A 21,234-nucleotide genomic window follows, 5' to 3' on the forward strand; every position below is an offset into this window, starting at 1 on the left:
GCGGGGTTCCCCTTAAAATCCATACCAGACCTGAAGGGGGACCCCTACGCAATAAAAAAAATGGGCGCAGGGTCCCCCTTAATATCTATACCAGACCTGAAGGGCCTGGTAATGGACTGGGGGGAACCCATGCCATTTTTTTCAATGACTTATCTGTATTGCCGGGACCGACAATTCATTATAGCCACGAGTAGTTTTAAATTACTTTTTTTCCTTCAGAAATGTTATTTTGTGCAGGGACTGTTCTAAACACGGGAAAATGTGCCACTTTACAGGCATACTATAGAAACCCTCAGGTATGAAATGTAAAGGAATACTATTATTGTTTCACTTTAAGCATTATTAAAATCACTGCTCCCGAAAAAAATGCAGTTTTTACAACTTTTTTTTGCATTGATACATGTCCCCTGGGGCAGGACACTTTTTATGACAATAACTTGCATATTAATCTTAATTTGCACTTTTGATTTCTCCCATAGACTTTTAAAGGGTGTTCAGCGGCTTTCGAATTTGCCACAAACACCCCAAATTGTTCACTATTTGGCGAACACCCGATGTTCAAGCCGAACTTACGTTTAACTCGAACATCGGGCTCATCCCTATTCAGCAGTGTGTTTATCCTGACATAATGACCTAAGGTTAGCTGCAGCTGAATGGGCATAGTCAGGATCATCATACAGTAAACCTAAGGCCTTGAAAAAAGCTTCAACTAACCTTCTGGCTGGGTCATCTGCAGGCAGACTAAACGCCCAAGACTGGGGATCCCCCTGCAACCAGAACCAGTGCTTCAGAACCATAGGAGTGTGGCTTAAGCTTAAAGTATAGCATACAACTAACTTTAAAGTTGGAAAACACATAGGGGTCACCAGAAAAACGGTCAGGGGGGGTTAACTTTTGGCTCTGGCTCCTGCATTACTGCTGGAGGTGCGTTTACACGCAAAGACCTGGACTTTGCGTGTCAGTTTGAAAATTTCCTCAGCATATAAACGGGCCTGTCTAGAGTCCATCTTCACAGATTTTTTTTTTTAGTTAAAGGCTTGAGATAATGTCACGTCTACCCCAATGCAGGTATCACTGTCTCTATCACAAGCAAGGGACAGAGCATTTGGCTTGCTTACAACAGATAACTGACCATATCAATCACCTTGCAGGTGGACACTTGGCATGTCATTTTTTTTTTTGGGGGGGGGGGGGGGGTAGGGGCTTCAGGAGGAGTGGGACATCCTGTCCCACTTCCTCTTTTCGCTGTGGGGCCACTAAGGCGATCGCCATTTGTAGGCGATCGCCTGGGACGTGTGACAGGTCCCAGGCGATCGCCTGTCCAATCATGCGCAGTGAGTGTCTGGCCATGAAGCCGAAAGCTGTTACGGCCGGGTGCCCACAGTAACAATGAGGACGCCGGCCGGAGAGGGGGGGAGAGGAGCGGAGCTCCGTCTGGCGCATCGCTGGAACGTGGAGCAGGTGAGTGCATGTTTATTAAAAGCCAGCAGCTACACTTTTTGTAGCTGCTAACTTTTAATAAACATTAAAAATGCCTGGAACTCCCCTTTAAGTGATCCTGACAGTATGGTGTGAAGAATGAGCACTTAGGCCCAGATTCACAACCGAGATATGACGGCGTATCTCCAGATACGCCGTCGTATCTCTGAGTTGCGCCGTCGTATCTATGCGCCTGATTCTTAGAATCAGTTAGATTTCCCTTAGATCCGACAGGCGTAAGTCTATTACGCCGTCGGATCGTAACTGCATATTTACGCTGACCGCTAGGGGCGTGTACACTGATTTACGCGTCGAAATATGTAAATCAGCTAGATACGCGAATTCACGAACGTACGCCCGGCCGACGCAGTAAAGTTACGCCGTTTACGTTAGGCTTTTCCCGGCGTAAAGTTACCCCTGCTATATGGTGGCGTAAGTGCGGCGTAACAATGTTAAGTATGGCCGTCGTTCCCGCAACGAAATTTGAAAATGTTACGTCGTTTGCGTAACTCGTCCGTGAATGGGGCTGGACGTAATTTACGTTCATGTCAAAACCAAAACGTCCTTGCGGCGTATTAGGAGCAATTCACACTGGGAGATTTCCATGGACGGCGCATGCGCCGTTCGTGAAAAACGTCAATCACGTCGGGTCATGTTTATTTTACATAACACACGCCCCCCTGTTCCAAATTTTAATTTGCGCAAAGATACGCGGATGTACAAGAATCTGGCCCTTAATGTTTAAAATTTTAATTAACATTAACATGTTCGGTTTATACCAGATTTGTGTAGAAAATTGTTGTTATTTTTCAAAACTTTAAATGTACAAAATTTCGGCTATCGGCCTGAGAGGTGACAGAAAAAATCGGTATAAGATCGGCCCTGAAAAAACTATATTGATCTATCCCTACGTAGGGCTGTAGAACATTTTCCCGATAGCCCCATAGCAGAAATACTACAGGGTGGCCATTCTGTGCAGAATCACATATACTGTGTATGTATATATATATATATATATATATATATATATATATATATATATATATATATATATATATATATAAATATATAATTCTGCACTACCACTTATATATATATAATTCTGCACTACCACCAAAAGTGGCCCGCGGCCACTTTTGCTGTGATTATCAAGTCAAAAGTCAGCACAGCCCTCTACCAAGAAATTCTAGAGAACATCAAGCTTCCCTCAGCTTTATGGAAATGCTGATTTAATTTTCCAGCAGGACTTGGCACCTGCCCACACTGCCAAAAGTACCAATACCTGGTTTAATGGTCATGGTATCACTGTGCTTGATTGGCCAGCAAACTCGCCTGACTCAAACCCGATAGAGAATGTGTGGGGTATTGTCAGGAGTAAGATGAGAGACACCAGACCCAACAATGCAGGTGAGCTGAAAGCCACTATCAAAAAAGAAAAAAACGGGCTTCCATAACACCTCCAAAGAGCCACATTGATGCAGTAATTCATGTAAAAGTAAGGCCGGGTACACACGGACAAACATGTATGGTGAAAGCGGTCCGTCGGACCGTTTCCACCATACATGTCTGCCAGAGGGCTTCTGTACGATGGTTGTACACACCATCGTACAGAAGTCCGCGCGTAAACAATACGCGGGGCGTGTCCGCGGTGTCGCCGCGTCGATGACGCGGTGTCGCCGCGACAATGACGCGGCGACGTGGGCGGCCCGCCTTTAAAATGCTTCCACGCATGCGTCGAAGTCATTCGACGCATGCGAGGGACGGCGGGCGCCTGGACATGTACGGTAGGTCTGTACTGACGACCGTACATGTCCGAGCGGGCTGAATTCCAGCGGACTGTTTTAAAACAAGTCCAGGAATATTTGTCTGCTGGGAAAAGGCCCGGCGGGCAAATGTTTGCTGGAATTCGGCCCGCTCGCGCCCACACACGACCAAACATGTCTGCTGAAACTGGCCTGCGGGCCAGTTTCAGCAGACATGTTTGCTCGTGAGTATGGGGCCTTAGAGTGCATACTATACTGTACATGGACATACTTTTCAGTAAGCCAACATTTCTGTATGGCTTATGCCTCGTACACACGACTGTTTTCCTCAGCAAAAACCATCAAGAAAACTGCTGGCAGAGCTTTTTTGCAGAGAAAAACGGTCGTGTGTATGTTTTTCGTCGAGAAAACCGTCGTGGATCTCAACGAGAAAAAAAGAGAACATGCTCTTATTTTTCTCTTTGGGAGTCTCAATTTTCTCGTTGTGGTTCTCGTCCGGCTGGTTTATGACGAGAAACACGTTTGTGTGAATGCTTAAAAACCCACGCATGCTCAGAATAAAGTATGAGACGGGAGAGCACCTTCTGTAAAAGTAGCGTTCGTAATGGAGATAGCACATTCATCACGCTGTAACAGACTGAAAAGCACGAATCGTCTCTCACCAAACTTTTACTTAACACGCGGTAACATGAGATTAGCAAAAGCAGCCCCAAGGGTGGCGCCAGTGGAATCGAACTTCCCCTTTATAGTGCCGTCGTACGTGTTGTACGTCACCGCGTTTGAGAACGACGAGATTTTGTCTCGACAGTGTGTATGCAAGGAAAGCTTGACAAGAATCTCGTCAACCTTGACAAGAACCTCGTCGAGGAAAACAATGTTTGTGTGCCTGTGACACATGGAGAAACACGTGTAAAGCGATGGGAAATCCCATCTTAGACAGTTGTCTCCATTAGAAGATTTTATCTTCATTCTCATTTAAGTGACAATGCTCACCAGGACAAATAGAGAGGAAGTGTCTCCCAGCAGGTACATATAAATACACCTGATCGGATGAGCAACTGCCAAAACCGCTATCTAAATTAGTAACTGACATTCCATTTAAAATAGTAATGCACGTTGGTGCACTGAGGTGCCATTCATTCTTAAAATGGTTCTACATTTTTTGCATTAAGATAAAACACCTTCTGTGTGCAGCAACCCCCCTAATACTTACCTGAGCCCCATCTCGATCTAGCAATGTGCACGAGTGCCACGGCTGTCTGGGACTCTCCCACTTAATTGGCAAAGACACAGCAGCGGCACCATTGGCTTCTGTTACTGTCAATCAAAGTCAGTTAGCCAATGGAGGAGACAGAGGGGACGGGGCCGAACTACGGCACCGTGTCTGAATGGTCAGACAGAGCTGCGGGTGAGCTTGCTGTGGGGGCACTCGACAGGAGGGAGGGGCCAGGAACACGGGCGAGGGACCTGAGAAGAGGAGGATTCAGGCTGCTCTGTGCAAAACTATTACACAGATGCATCTTACCAATGCATCTGTGTTGGAGTGAACCACAATACACAGTAAAGAAACAAAAAAGGGTGTGCATTTTTATTGGTGCATTAGGCAACCAATTCAATAAATGGGTTAACACATGTTATGGAGGGGGGTACAGAGGATACAGAGAAAAGGGAGGTCAGACTGTTCATCCTGCATCCTCAGCTGCTAGATCCAAATTCTAGCCAGCTGGATACACACAGGCAGACATTAGTCTTGCATACACCCCGGTGCACAGATTTGTAGCAGCTAAGTGATTCCCACACACTTCTGAGATTCCTCAAGCAGTTTTTCTACTGCTCACACCAGACGCAATCCAAGGTACAATTCACCTCGCCAGCGATTGGTATGCTAGGCAACCACACCCACAGACACCTAAATCCCTGTTGCTGGCAATGAAACCTGCTCATACAAATCACAGACATAACCATACCTTCCAACTTTTTGAGATGAAGACAAGGGACACATATTAGAACCATACCAGGTCACATGTCCTCAACATGGGTGAGTACTTTGGGGCAGGGGGGACAAGGGGCCTCTTCACGACAACCCTGGCCGGTGGTTGTTGGAGTCTGCGGGCAGGCGGCTTATCGGAATCTGGAAACCCCCTTTAACAAGGGGCCCCCAGATCCAGACCCCCCAGCTATGTGAATGAGTATGGGGTACATTGTACCCCTACCCATTCACCTAAAAGAAGGGAGATGACAGCGGAGAGAGGAGAACCAACAGCAGAAGAAGACATCAGCAGAGGGAGAAGAACCGGAGGCCGATTTCATCAGCGGAGGGAGAAGAACTGAAGAATGAAGACATCGCCGGAGGGAGAAGAAATCAGAAGGAGAAGAGACGCCGGGGCCGCTTTATTAAATTACTTTGTCAAAAATCTGTGTGCTGTTTTAATTTTTGACAAGGTGAATGTGTAGGGATACAATGTACCCCATACTCACTCACATAGAGTAGGGGACTGGGATTTGGGGGTCCCCTTGTTAAAGGGGGCTTCCAGATTCTGATAACCCCCCACAGACCCCAACAACCCCCGGCCAGGGTTGCCGGAAAAAGGCCCTTACCCCATTAAAGCACCCACCCCCTCAATGGGCGGGAATACACACCGCTCCTTCACCGCTCCAAAGATGCGGCTAGCAGAACTTTTTTCCCATCCTGCTAGCGCACAGTTCCAGTGTGAAAGCCCTTTCACACTGGAGAAACAGCAGCAGCTGTTTAGGGTCAGTTTGCAGGCGCTATTTTTAGCCTGATGAAGTTACGTGACTGTAACGAACACGTGCGGGAACGCAGGGCACCGGAAGTGATATTGGACGAGTTTGCGACTCGTTTTTGATATGCCTGTCTGATACTTCACATTGTGAGTACCTGTTTTTATTATTGCTGCTAATTCCAATAAATGTTTTAAATACTACACTATCGAGCATCCCTCTTTACATCCCCCCATGCCCCAATGTGATCTGATACAGATACACCAGGGACATGAAAAGAGGACTTTGATGCCAAAGTTAAGATACATACCAGCGGAGCCTGAGATGTCAGGAGCCACCAGGAGATTGAAAGATACACTCATACGCTGTTACCTTACAGCGGTAAGGTAAGGGGACACCTGTACCCTAAGTTGCACAGAGAACCAGCAACCACCTATCGGTGGCACTCCATGCCAGAGATTGACTACTAGCACCAGCACCTTCACCCTGATCACTGTGCACACACAGCCATCCATCCAGCTTGCACCGTATGGACATTATCTGCACTGTTTTTTTGACATTCGTTTTTTTTAAATAAATTTTTTTTTTTTATATAGAATTTTAGTGTGAATATATTTATTTATGGTTGCACTTGTCACATGATGATGCCATTTTAAAGATTTTATGAGTTTATTCCCACATCTATTTTGTGATATACTTTTCACAGTATTTGGACACTTTATCAGTCCATTGTTTATACGGTCGCAGCTGATTATTTATATTTTATTGTTGCTATTTTGACCATTCATTTATTGCCTTTCAAGTGTACCGGTCACGTGAGCAAATTTGCACTTTATCACCTATTTATGCACAGAGCAGCACTACTTCTACATTTATACAGCGCCTGCAAACCGCTCCAGTGTGAAAGGGGGTCTTAAGGTAATGTAATGCCGTGTACACACGACCGTTTTTCGGGTTGTAAAAACTGACATTTTTAATGGTCTAGAAAAAACGACTTTTTTTTCAACCCGATCGTTAAAACGGCCTTGCCTACACACGATCGTGAAAAAAATGCTCTAGCAAAGCGCGGTGACGTACAACATGTACGACGGCACTATAAAGGGGAAGTTCCATTCGAATGGCACCACCCTTTGGGCTGCTTTTGCTGATGAATGAAGTGTTTATGAAGTGTTTATGGTTGTAGCCACAAAGCTCAATTTTGGTCTCCTCACTCCAAATTACTTTGTGCCAGAAGGTTTGAGGCTTGTCTCTGTGCCGTTTGATGTATTGTAAGTGGGATACTTTGTGGCACTTGCGTAGTAATGACTTTCTTTTGGTGACTAGACCATGCAGCCCATCTTTCTTCAAGTGCCTCCTTATTGAGCATCTTGAAACAGCCACACCACATTTTTCAGAGAGTCCTGTATTTCATCTGAAGTTATTTGTGGGTTTTTCTTTGCATCCCAAACTATTTTCCTGGCAGTTGTGGCTGAAATTTTAGTTGGTCTACCTGACCGTGGTTTAGTTTTAACAGAATCCCTAAATTTTCACTTCTTGATTAGAGTTTGAACACTGCTGATTGTCATTCTAAATTCCTTGGATATCTTTTTATATCCTTATCCTGTTTTATACAGTTCAACTACCTTTTCCCACAGATCCTTTGACAATAATTTTGCTTTACCCATGACTCAGAATCCAGAAATGTCAGTGCAACACTGCATGAAAGATGCAAGGGTCTGTCAGGACTCCAGAAACTCATTGACCTTTGATACACACACACTAATTACAATCAAACAGATCACAGGTGAGGATGGTTACCATTAACCACTTAAGGACCGCCCACTGTATATATACATCCACAGAATGGCACGGCTGGGCAGATGGACGTACCTGCACGTCCTGTACATCTACCCAGCCGTGGGTCGCGGGCGGGCGCGCGCCCGCGACCCGGTCCATAGCTCCGGGGACCTGATCGCCGCTGGGGTCCCGCGATTGGTCCCCGGGAACAGCTTCCCCGTGCTTCACTGTGGCGGCTACATCGATCGTGTCATCCCCTTTATAGGGAGACACAATCGATGACGTCACTCCTACAGCCACACCCCCCTACAGTTGTAAACACACACTAGGTGAAACATAACCCCTTCAGCGCCCCCTACGATTAACTCCCAAACTGCAACTGTCATTTCCACAATAAAGAATGCATTTTAAATGCATTTTTTGCTGTGAAAATGACAATGGTCCCAAAATTGTGTCAAAATTGTGCGAAGTGTCCGCCATAATGTCGCAGTCACAAAAAAAATGGCTGATCGCCGCCATTAGTAGTAAAAAAAAAAAAAAATTATAAAAATGCAATAAAACTATCCCCTATTTTGTAAACGCTATAAATTTTGCATAAACCAACCGATAAACGTTTATTGCGATTTTTTTTCCAAAAATATGTAGAACAATACGTATCGGCCTATACTGAGGAAAAAAAAATGTTTATATATTTTTGTGGGGATATTTATTATAGCAAAAAGTAAAAAATATTAAATTTTTTTCAAAATTGTCACTATATTTTTGTTTATAGCACAAAAAATAAAAACCGCAGAGGTGATCAAATACCACCAAAAGAAAGCTCTATTTGTGGGAAAAAAAGGACGCTAATTTTGTTTGGGAGCCACGTCGCACGACCGCGCAATTGTCAGTTAAAGCGACGCAGTCCCGAATCGCAAAAAGGGGCCTGGTCCTTTACCTGCATTTTGGTCCGGGGGTTAAGAGGTTAAGGCCGGGTTCACACTGGTACGACAAACACTCCACATTGGGAGCTCATGTCGCATGACGTGTGAAAATTCCTATGGGAGCCGTCTTAACTGGTCCCACACAAGTCGGTCTACTACTTTGGTCCAACTTTGATCCTACTTCAGCCCATTGAATATCACTGAGGTCGGATCAAAGTTGGATCGCCGTCTTGCATGATCGGACTTTGGCATGCAACTTGTGCTCTGATGATCTTGAAGGGAAACTCCACACTACATTAGAAAAAAACAGCATTGGTTCCCCCTCCAAGATCATACCTGGCCCTTCGGTCTGGTATAGATTTTAAGGGGAACCCCTACGCCAAAAAAAACGGCATGGGGGTCCCCCCAAAAACCATACCAGACCCTTATCCAAGCACGCTGCCCGGCAGGTCAGGAAAGGGGGTGGGGATGAGCAAACACCCCTCCTCCTGAACCGTACCAAGGCGCATGCCCTCAACATGGGGGTGGGTGCTTTGGGGCAGGGGGGCCCTGCGGGTACCCCCATCCCAAAGCACCTTGTTCCCATGTTGTTGAGGACAAAAGCCTCTTCCTGACAACCCTGGCAGTTTGTTGTCTGGGTCTGCGGGTGGGAATCTGGAAGCCCCCTTTAATAAGGGGGCCCCCAGATCCCAGCCCCCCACCCTATGTGAATGAGTATGGGGTACATTGTACCCCCACACTTTCACCTAAAGAAAAGTGTCAAAAATAAAACACATTACACAGGTTTTTAAAGTAATTTATTAGGTAGCTCCTCTCCGTTGTCTTCTCCCTTTGTTCTTTTTCCGATGTTGATGCAACTCTCTCTCCTGCTCTAATGCCCGGTGCCACTATTTAGTACTACTAGTGTGCCACTGCTAGTGTGCTTTTCTTTAGGTGAATGGGTAGGGGTACATTGTACCCCATACTCATTCACATAGGGTGGGGGGCCAGGATCTGGGGGCCCTCTTATTAAAGGGGGCTTCCAGATTCCGATAAGCCCCCCACCCGCAGACCCCGACAGCCAAAGGCTGCAGGGCCCCCCTGCCCCAAAGCACCCACCCTCCATGTTGAGGGCATGCGGCCTGATACGGTTAAGGAGGGGGGGCACTCGCTTGTCTCCACCTCCTTTTCTGACCTACCGGGCTGCATGCTCAGATAAGGCTCTGGTATGGACTTTGGGGGGACCCCCACGCCGTTTCTTCGGTGTAGGGGGTTCCCATTTTTTATGTAGCGTGGAGTTCCCCCTAAAGATTCATACCAGACACAGTGCCTGGTATTGTCAGGGATCAAAGTCAGATCCCTGTTCATTGAAGTCGGAGGCATGTCGGACTTCAAGTCACAGGGCAAAGTCGGATCCAAAAGTAGTACGACTGTCGTGTAGTACCAGTGTGAGCCTGGCCTTATAGCCATTAAAACCCCTTTGTGTCAACTTGTGCGCATGTTATCAGGCCAAAATTACCAGTGTTTGTAAACTTTTGATCAGGGTCATTTGCGTAGTTACTGTTGTCGTTATGATTTAAAAAGAGTAAACACAGTTGATTGATAAAAAATGGCTTCAGACAGACACTAGCCATAAGTTAAGGACAAGTTTTTGGGTTATCATTTATATTCTCTGAAAAATGGCCAAGGAATCAAAAATTCTGCCAGGGTAAACTTATGAGCACAACTTTATGTGCTGTGTGGGGCGGAGATCTACTGAGTGCTCTGCCAGTAGTGACCCTGTCCTCTTCTCTGCTGACTACTGTCTTTTACCCTGCTGACCCCTGTACACTGCTTTACTGACCCCATGTACCCTGCCCTGCTGACCCCTGTACACTGCCCTGCTGACCCCTGTCCTCCGACCTGTTGACCCCTTTTCTCCATCCTGCTGACCCCTGTCCTCCATCCTGCTAAGCCATGTACATTGCCCTTTTGACCACTGTACACAGCCCTTCTGACCACTGTGCAAAGTCCTGCCAATCCCTGTCCTCTGCCCTGCTAAACTTCTTTCCTCTTCCCTGCTGATTCCTGTCCTCTGCCCTTGTGACCCATGTTTTTTTAGCCATACTGACCCACGTCCACTGCACTGCTGACCCCTGTCCTCTGCCCTGCTGACCCACTGTACATTGTCCTACTGATTCTTGTACACTCCCCTGCTGACCTCCCATACTCCGCCCTGCTGCCCCCTGTCTTCTGCCCTGCTAACCCATGTATGCTACCTTGATAACCCACTGCACACTGCCATACAATCTAATGACCTCTGTACATTTCCCCACAAACTGCTGACCCTATCCTCTGTCCTGTTGACCCCCTATGCACTGCCCTATTGACTCCTATACACTGCCCTGCTGACCTCCCATACTCTGCCCTGCTAACCCATGTACGCTATCTTGATAACACAATGCACGGCGCCATACAAACGAATGGCCTCTGTACATTGCCCTACAAACTGCTGACCCTATCCTCTGTCCTGCTAACCCCCTGTACACTGCCCCATTGACTCCTGCCCTGCTGACCTCACATCCTCTGCCAAGTGACATGTTTTACTGCACCTCCACATCAGACAGGCTAGATCCGACCCTACAACCAATAATCCTTTTCCTTTTTGGTAATAGAAATCCTTAATGTGCTGTGATCCAGTCAAACTCCAGCTAGTCTAGAGGGAAAACCTTATGTGAGATAAACATTCCTTTAAGACCCTAAATATGTATTTGACTATTAATAATGTAATCATGCAACAAGATACTGCACATTAAAATATTAATATTTGTGATACTTTAAAAATTTACCTCTGGGACATAATCTTATAGGCATCTGGAAGATAACAGCGAATATTCTCCATCTGAGCAGGGTCTGAGTCACAAATTTTATCATCTGTTCTCCCATAATTGGCACTTTCAATCATTATAACATCAGTTCCTGGACAACGAAGTTCTATTGGGTAGCTCTCACATGATAGTTCCCGTCTAACAACTGCCATAGGAATTGGAGCACGACTAAAAGCTGTAGGGGGAAAAAAAAAAATATTTTAGTGACATTTCATAATTTCATTCCATAATTTTAAGTGTCATATCTATAAATAGCAGCAAAGTATAATGTAGGCACGCCTGCCTTTTGTTAGCAATTGTCCTTTATATTAAGGGAAGTTATCATTTTTTCTGCAATGGATATAGTAGGTACATGGAGAGCGAGGTTAAAATCCCTTTGGAAGGGTACTGAATGTGTGGTGAATTTAAGAATGATGGGTCTTCAATAAGAATCCATTGTAAAATCTTTGATAAGACTAATAATTCGAAATGTGCGAAAGTTGATGTGAAAAAGAGGTCCAACATGGTGACTTGTAACATTTTCTGTATTATAAATACAAATATTTACTGACACTTATATTTCCCACTGAAGAATATTGAAAATGCAAGTATGAGGTAACAGGGGACTTGTGAGTAAAGGCTCATTTACACTTGAGATTGGATGGACAGTAAAACCCTACGTTTGACACACCTTTTTACTGCCCCTAAACTGCTTCCCCTTTAGATGGGAAGGCAGAGATGTACATATGCCATGGCCACAATGCTTTGCTTAGTGCCTGTGGCAGGAATAACACATTAACGTAAATGTGGTCAGGCTGCAACTTCCCTATAGCACGTGCATTTGCAGCACAGTAACCCAGCATTTAGGGGGGTAAAACCGTTTGTACCACCTGCCCCACCCTATTAGATTGTAAGCTCTTCTGAGCAGGGCCCTCTTAACCCTCTTGCATTTTATTGTATTGTAACTGTATTGTCTGCCTTTTATATTGTGAAGTGCTGCGAAAACTGTTGGCGCTCTATAAATCCTGTATAATAATAATATTTCATAAGCTACCATCTCCTTGCATGGAACCTCATATGTAGACACCATGGTTTTGGGAGCAGGTATGGTGTCTTAACAACTCTCTTTCAAAAGGCCCATACCATCTGAAATTTCCACATGGATCATGTCAATGTTTCAACACCTTACCTCTTTTAGGCCCAAAATCAGTTCTAAGGAGCAGTTTTCTACAACCCAGAGTTTAAAGAAACAATCCAAAACCATTACAGAGAACCTACATAAACTCCAAGTTATAGAATATGATCTCCAATTCCAGATTATGCCATTTGTGGGGAAATACGTCAGGCGGAGTCAGCATGTGACCACATCACGTGGCGGTGGATCGGGGCGACACCATGGATGGCTTGTTTTACTTAAAAAAATGCCAATTTTATCTACTGAAATGTAAGTGCAAATCTTTCACTACTGTATTACACTGTATTACGCTGTGAGACTTCTCCCTGTCCTTATTTCATATATGCCTGTGTGAGAGTGGTCTGTTGATCATAAAAGGTCTGCCCTTATAGTCCGCTTTTGAAAGTGTTACTTTGGAAGTCTGCTGCCAGTGAACCCATTACACCTGGATAAAGAGTGTGTGCGCATTGAGTTCTCTGTTATTCAAGATCATTTACTGTTGGTAAGAAGTCCTCCTTTTGAAAGAGCACTTATAAGCAGGGGAGCACTGATGAGCGGAAGTTCTTTATAGCACAGAGCACTTTACTCACCTTTACTACATTTTGGACTGTTATGCCGCGTACACACGGACGTTTTTTGTGATGAAATAAAATGACGTTTTTTATCATGAAACAAAACAATGTTTTTCAAACTTCATTTTAAAAAAACGACGTTGCCTACACACCATCGTTTTTTCAAAATGCTCTTGCAAAGCGCGGTTACGTTCAGCACGTACGACGGCACTCTGTTCCTTTCAAGCTTGCATCATAACTTGCTTCTGAGCATGCCCGGGTTTAAAAACATTGTTTTAAACGTCGTTTTACCCACACACTATCATTTAACCTGCTCTATTTTTTCTCGTCGGTTTTCACGTCGTCGTTTTTCTCGTCGCGAAAAACGGTCGTGTGCACATGCTCAGAAGCAAGTTATGAGATGGGAAATTAGCATAATTAGCCCAAAGGGTGGCACCATTCGAATGGAATTTCACTTTATAGTGCCGTTGTACGTCACGCGCTTTGCTCGAGCATTTTTTATCACGATCGTGTGTATGCAAGGCAGGCTTGAGAGGAATCATGTCGAGAAAAACTTTGTTTTTTTCCATGACATGAATAACGTTCGTGTGTACATAAGAGGAATTAGAACAGCAGATTGCAGACTATACAGCTGAAACACCCCTCCCTTTAAGCAGAAGGAGTTATTGGCCACAATTAGGTCCATTCCTAAAGCTTTTGTGTTTGTGTGTACTAAGATTCATAAAAGTGTATTTTTCCTGAAAATCTGAATTTGATAAACTGTTGTGCAAATATTTGTCCAAAGTATCAGAAAAAAATCCCAGAGTTCAGGTTGGGTAATTTCTACCGCTCCCAGCGCACAACGGTATCAAAAAAGTTATGTGTATAAAGCGTGTTACTTACACATATATATATTAAATATAATAATGATCTAGCAGTATAGCAGCTATTATAAAAACAATGTCTAAAATCTAAAATCTAAAATCTAATATATCTCATTCACCAATATATCCTAACTGATGAAATAAAATATTAACAGCGCTAAATTTGAGCAGTTAATTCTAAACAAATAATATGTCACCATATTCTGCTGAATAAACCCTCTTTCATTACTATAAACAGCAATGAAGGGGAAATGAAATAAAAAGAACATAAAATTCTAATTAGTTTTTAACCACTTGCTTACTGGGCACATAAACCCCCTTCGTGCCCAGGCGAAATTTCAGCTTCCGGCACTGCGTCGCTTTAACTGACATTTGCACGGTCGTGCGACGTGGCTCCCAAATAAAATTGACGTCCTTTTTTCCCCACAAATAGAGCTTTATTTTGGTGGTATTTGATCACCTCTGCGGTTTTTATTTTTTGCGCTATAAACAAAAAAAGAGCGACAATTTAAAAAAAATATATATATTGTTTACTTGTTGCTATAATAAATATCCCAATTTTTTTAAAAAAAAACTATTTTTTTTCTCAGTTAAGGCCGATACGTATTTTTCGACGTATTTTTGTAAAAAAAGAAAAAAAAACGCAATAAGCGACTGGTTTGCGCAAAAGTTATTGCGCCTACAAAATAGGGGACAGAATTATTTTTTTTTATTATTTTTTTTTTTTTTACTATAATGGCAACGATCTGCGATTTTTATTGGGACTGCGATATTGCGACGGACGTATCGAACACTTTTGACACAAATTTGGGACCATACACATTTATACAGCGATCAGTGCTATAAAAATGCACTAATTACTGTATAAATGTGACTGGCAGTGAAGGGGTTAACACTAGGGGGTGAGGAAGGGGTTAAATGTGTATCCTAGGTGTGTTCTAACTGTGTGGGGGGAGGGGGGTGACTGGGGGAGGTGACCGATGCTGTGTCCCTATGTACAAGGGACACAGATCGGTCTCCTCTCCTCTGACAGCTCCACGTCCCTGCTGTGTTCCCGACGATCACGTGTACCCGGCGGACATCGCGGCCGCCAGGTACACACATCGGCTTCCCAGAGATGCGCCAGGACAGTGTTTACCCGCTGCGCGCCCCCCAGAGGCGCGCGCGGGTAATGCACTTCAAATGACGTCCAAAGACGTCCAGTTGGCATCTGAGAGCCGCGCTGTTGAAGTCTTTTGTCAATAGCGTGGGTCTCAAGTGGTTAAAGGAGCATCTGCAATGCTCAATCCATTGATTGTGTGCTACAGTCCATACAACTATCCAAAAACAAGGAAAATATTGTGGATCCTTAGCAGCTGCAGTATAACTATGACTCTTTATCCACTTGCTGGCATTCCCATAGGAAACTCACTCACCGGACTGAAGTAATCAGGAGGTACTGGGGTCTGGTCAGATCTTTCTAACGATATCCAGCTGTCCCTCTCCAGGTATGTGGTGATGACACTCATACAAAGCGTGCGTGCAGCAGTGTGGTCATGTAAAAAGTAAAAGGGAAGCTCTATATAGTGTGAATCTGTTAATTGTACATAAAAAGTTCCCCCTCTTAAATAAATATGCTTACAAGAATAAAAAAATGAACATCGCTTGTCACTCATACAGGTATAATCGGCTCTCACTGTTTGTCGGTCAATAAGGATGTCTCACTTGTTGCCGCCGTGAGTCCCGGGAAGCCGTTTTCCTGTTTGGACAGATGAGTCACGTGGTCACGCTCTGACGCGTTTCGTGATTGGTTACACGTCTTCAGAGGGCGTGACCACACATCGTGAATCCTCTCTTTATATAGCACTGCAAGGGGGAAGCCGTACGCTAGGCAACTCAAGACGCTAACTCACATATCCACAGGAAGTGCCACCCGCACGATATGCGAGTCACCTGATTGCCCAGCAACTACAGGCGTAAACAAAGACCAACGCTATGTTGTTACTCTGTTCAGGCCTGATTGTGCACCCCTAGTGCCCGCCCTTTTGGATTATATACATCATATATAAATCAACATATATTAACAGCAAGTTATTCCAAATAGTTGTCACAGTGTTTCTCCTAATATTTTCTCGGTACTCATATAGGATAAATGCTGAAAGTTAATCATGTGTCATGGACATGCAATAATGTCTGGCAGCTTACCTTCTTCTCATGTCTCCATCAGAGGCCTGACTCTCTTCTGGCTGCCTTTTTATCACCTCTCCTTCCTGTATGGCCCCACCCCAGGAAGTCTATATTAACTGTTGCACTGCAGGTCTGCTTTGCTGTTCAACCTTGTTGTTAGCTTAAAGCGGTGGTTCACCCTGATTTTACACATTAGGTCTATGCAATTAGTAGGCAATGACAGTAACCACACCATTTTTTTTTTTTTTTTTAAGTCCTCCTTACCTCCTTTTCAGCAGCCGTCTGTGTCCTGTCACTCAAAATCCCCCGCGGGAAATGGGCGTGTAAGTCCATTCTCCCCGTCCTGTCAATCAATCTCTTACACTCCTCCGGAGAAGCGCTGGACAACGGGGCGTGAGCTTGTGACGCCGGCCGTTGTTTTGGCATCAGTGTAGTGTTGACGGCGACGCTCGCCGTCAACACTGCACATGCGCGGGATAGAGCGGTGAATGCTGGGAGGCCAGCATTCACTGTATCCCGGAAGAAGACCCTGTCGGCTTCAAAGAGCCCACAGGTAAGATGGAAACGTCCATCGCCTGTGAATATAACATCTTCTTTTCAGAATTACATCGCTTACGCCGGCTCTAGGAGTGGGACACCCTGGTAGTGCGGGAGTACAGGTAAGCCCTGAGGATTACTGCACAAAAAAAAAAACGATATCCCGCCGAACCCCCGCTTTAAGTTCCTGTCTGCAGTGTGCTATGTTTACCTTCCTGTGTACCATTTTTGGCTCGTCCCTGACTTCTCCTGTTTGCCTGTGACCCTGACCTTTTTCCTGTCCTTCGGTTACCCTTGTCTGCCTGTTGCCCTGACCTTGGCTTACCAATCACTATCGCTTGTCCTGGTTGCTGCTTCCCCTCTCTCCCTGCGGAGCATGACCCAGGGGATCCCAGGGGTCGCGACCAGGATCCAGCTGCGGCGAAGCCCATCCTCACCACTAGAGGCTCTGGTGAACACAAAGCTGGGTCTTAGACTCTGTGCCCTGGGGAATCTTGGGTTCACGCTTCCTCTCCGAATGCAGCAGTCGGCTATAGGGTTCACTACCCTGTGGTGCATCCCTGACCCCAACGGGGTGCACTTGTCACCTGGCCACAGGTGACCTGACAGTTTTTAACAGCCATGAATCCGGCTTCAGACCTTGTTGGGAACCCCGAATCCGCAATCCCAAGTACAACCAGCGACTGCGCCTGTCGCACCAGTCGCAGAGTCGCATTCACTGAAGCTCTGTCAGGAAAGGTTCCATCCGCTGGTGTTATTTATTACCTGGCTCGCAGTACTGCGTCTCACCAGCAGGTGTCTCCTGACAGTTCCAAACTGTCAGGAGAACTTCTTCCACCCTTGGGACGCAGTACCGGTCTCCACCAGCGGATGGACCCTGACAGTATGGAGCATACGGCCCTTCCTGCGCTCAGGTGTGACCTAAACTTAATTGCCACACCTTTATATACCCGGTGAGTTCAAGCATACCTCGCCCTGGTATCTTTCTACTAACCTGATCCTGAGCCTGCTATCCGGACCCTGAGCCTGCTATCCCGACCCTGAGCCTGCTATCCCGACCCTGAGCCTTCTATTCCTATCCTGGACTTGCCCTTCCTGTATTCCCCTGTTCCTGCTTATTCCCCGTCCTCAATCCATCTTATGACCTCCCTGTGTATGACCTCGGCCTGGCTTTGTTTACGATTACGGTATCTCCCCTTTACTTGTATATACGATTTGTTGTTATTTGCGCACTGGTTGTCTTTGCATGTTTGTCACCGTGTAAATAAACACTTTTTTTATTTCACTACATACATTGTTGGTCTCCTCTGTGTACAGTACTGGTCTACCTGATTCTCTGACAAGCTACCACCTCCAATCTGTTTTTCTGGAGACTCCAAGGCCTGCAGGGGGTTTCTTAGCCAGTGCACCATCCATTTTGAACTTCAGCCTCAAAACTTCTTGTCTGATCGTGCAAAGTTAGCCTATATTATTTCCCTCCTTTCCGGTGAAGCTCTAGCCTGGGCTGCCCCCATGTGGGAGAAGAATGATCCGGTAGTTTCCAGCCTGTCCGACTTCCTGAAGCTCTTCCGTAACATCTTCGAGGAGCCAGGTCGGGCCTCTTCAGCGGCTAGTGCTCTTCTACGTCTCCACCAAGAATCCCGTTCAGTGGGAAAATATGCTCTTCAGTTCTGTATTCTCTCAGCTGAATTGAGCTGGAACAATGAGGCCCTGGTCGCTACCTTTTTGCATGGCCTCTCTGACCGAGTGAAGGACGAATTAGCGGAAAAACCATCCCTGTCGGTCTGGACGATGTCATCTCCCTATGTAACCAGATCGATATTCGTTTTCAGGAGAGGTCCATAGAAAAAAGACACCAACACTCCCTAGGTCAGGGATATGCAATTAGCGGACCTCCAGCTGTTGCAGAACTACAAGTCCCATGAGGCATAGCAAGACTCTGACAGCCACAAGCATGACACCCGAAGGCAGAGGCATGATGGGACTTGTAGTTTTGCAACAGCTGGAGGTCCGCTAATTGCATATCTCTGCCCTAGGTCTTAGCCAGTCTGAGCTCCCCTTACTTCGTCCCGTGGACCATCCTCTGCCTGGTGAGGAACCTATGCAGCTGGGCCGGACCAGACTAACCCCCGAAGAACGTGCTAGGCGCAGAACTCTGGGCCTGTGCCTCTATTGTGGAGGCAAGGGCCACTTTCGTGACTCCTGCTCGCTTCACGCGGGAAACGCTCGGGTCTAATACATTTAGAAGGTGGAGTATTGGACCTAGAAACATCACCTTCCCGTCTGCTTCTTCCGGTGTCCCTTCATGTAAGCATGTCTCCCCAATCGATCCTTGCATATCTGGATTCCGGGGCTGCCGGCAACTTTATGGACTGGAGAACTGCTTCTTCTATGAAGCTCACCCTTTCACCCCTCACTACGCCGCTGGTAGTCTCGGCTATTGATGGCACTGTTCTCCCAGGGGGCCATATTCGCTTCCAGACACTACCTATTAGGATGTCGATAGGGATTCTCCACCAGGAGTGGATATCCTTCCTCATCCTAACCAAAGCCTCTACCCCCATTGTATTGGGCCTTCCTTGGCTACAGCTCCACTCTCCCCATGTGGATTGGGTCTCTGGGCAGATTCTGGCTTGGGGTCCTTCATGTTTCTCTTCATGTCTTTCCAAGGTGACTCCCAAGGAGAGACTTCCGGTTGCTACCACATCGGTATCTTCTGATCTTCCCACTGCATACAGCGATTACCAGGATGTGTTCTGTAAGAAATCAGCTGAGGTGCTTCCTCCCCACAGGTCTTTTGCCTGTGTCATTGCCCTTGTTCCTGGAGCAACTCTGCCCAGGGGTCGTACATACCCTTTGTCCATCCCGGAGACCCAGGCCATGTCTGAGTATGTCGCAGAAAATCTTGAGAGAGGTTTCATTCGGAAATCGTCATCGCCTGCAGGAGCAGGGTTCTTTTTTGTTGCCAAGAAGGATGGTACCTTGAGACCCTGCATTGATTATCGAGGCTTAAATGCTGTTACTATTAAAAATCGTTACCCCTTACCCTTAATATCTGAGCTATTCGATAGGTAGGTTGAGTGGTGCCTCCATTTTCACTAAGTTGGATCTCAGAGGGGCATACAACCTCATGATGAATGGAAGACTGCGTTTAACACTCGAGACGGCCATTACGAATACCTGGTCATGCCTTTTGGGTTGTGTAATGCCCCAGCCATGTTTCAAAACTTTGTCATCTTCAGGGACCTGCTGTACCAGTTTGTTGTCATCTATCTGGATGACATTCTTATCTTTTCGGAAAATCTGCGTGTCCAAAGAAACCATGTCCGCACTGTACTCCAGCGCTTAGAGAGAATAATCTCTATGCCAAGCTGGAGAAATGTTCCTTTGAATGTTCTGAGGTCCTGTTTCTAGGATGCTTTGTCTCAAGCTTGGGTCTTCGTATGGATCCTGGGAAGGTCTTAGCCATTACCAACTGGCCTCTTCCTGCTAGCCTCAAGGCCACACAGTGCTTTCTTGGCTTCACAAATTATTATAGGCAGTTCATAAGGAATTACTCTTCCATTGCCGCGCCCATTATCGCCTTGACCAAGAAGGGTGCTAATGCCAAAGACTGGCCCCCCAAAGCTGTCTCTGCGTTTCAAGATCTGAAACAGTCCTTTGTCTCTGGACCTCTCTTGAGGAGACCAAATCCTGGGGAGGCATTCTTTATTGAAGTGGACGCTTCTTCAGTGGGGGTGGGAGCGGTGCTTCTTCAACTCTTTGAGAAGAGACGTCAACCATGTGCGTTCTTTTCCCCAAAAAAATCCCAGGCAGAGAGAAATTATGCCATCGGCGACCGGGAACTTCTCGCAATTAAATTGGTGCTAGAAGAGTGGCGTCATCTTTTGGAGGGTTCCCCTCACTCCATAACGATCTTCACCGATCACAAGAATCTATAGTACTTACAGAATGCTAAACATCTGAATCCCAGACAGGCCAGGTGGAGTCTCTTCTTTTCCCGTTTTAATTTCACGATTACGTACAAACCTGGTTCCTGCAATGGTCGGGCCGACGCGCTCTCTAGGTCCTTTGACCCTTTGGACGAGGAGCACACTCTTGAACCTGAACCGATCATCCCAACTTAATGCATTGTTGCCCATTCTACCACCCTGGACTCAAAAATTCCTCCTGGTAAGACCTTTGTCCCCACTGAGCCAAGAGCTAAGATCCTTCGTTGCGGACATGATTCCAAGGTGGCGGGCCACGCTGGATTCCTCCGGTCCTTCTTACTCATCAGTCGTCACTATTGGTGGCCTAATCTCCGCTCGGAGGTCAAAGACTATGTCAAGGCTTGTCATGTCTGTGCTCAGTCTCAATCCTCCACACAAGCTCCTGCTGGTCTCCTCATGCCCTTGCCCATTCCTAAGGAGCT

At 45.9% G+C, this 21,234-nt stretch overlaps 1 protein-coding gene across 18 annotated transcripts in view; it reads right to left on the reverse strand.

Moving 5' to 3' along the window:
• Nucleotides 1–21,234, reverse strand: part of ADGRL3 (adhesion G protein-coupled receptor L3) — a 1,059,382-nt gene that overhangs the window by 826,748 nt on the left and 211,400 nt on the right. For all 18 annotated transcript variants that reach the window (XM_040322560.1, XM_040322545.1, XM_040322548.1 and 15 more), the window contains exon 3: nt 11,491–11,704. In XM_040322560.1, the coding sequence (XP_040178494.1) occupies nt 11,491–11,704 (214 nt within the window). The remainder of the gene's footprint in view (nt 1–11,490; nt 11,705–21,234) is intronic.

Source organism: Rana temporaria, chromosome 1 (assembly GCF_905171775.1).
Source record: "Rana temporaria chromosome 1, aRanTem1.1, whole genome shotgun sequence".
In the NCBI taxonomy this organism is placed as follows: Eukaryota; Metazoa; Chordata; class Amphibia; order Anura; family Ranidae; genus Rana; species Rana temporaria.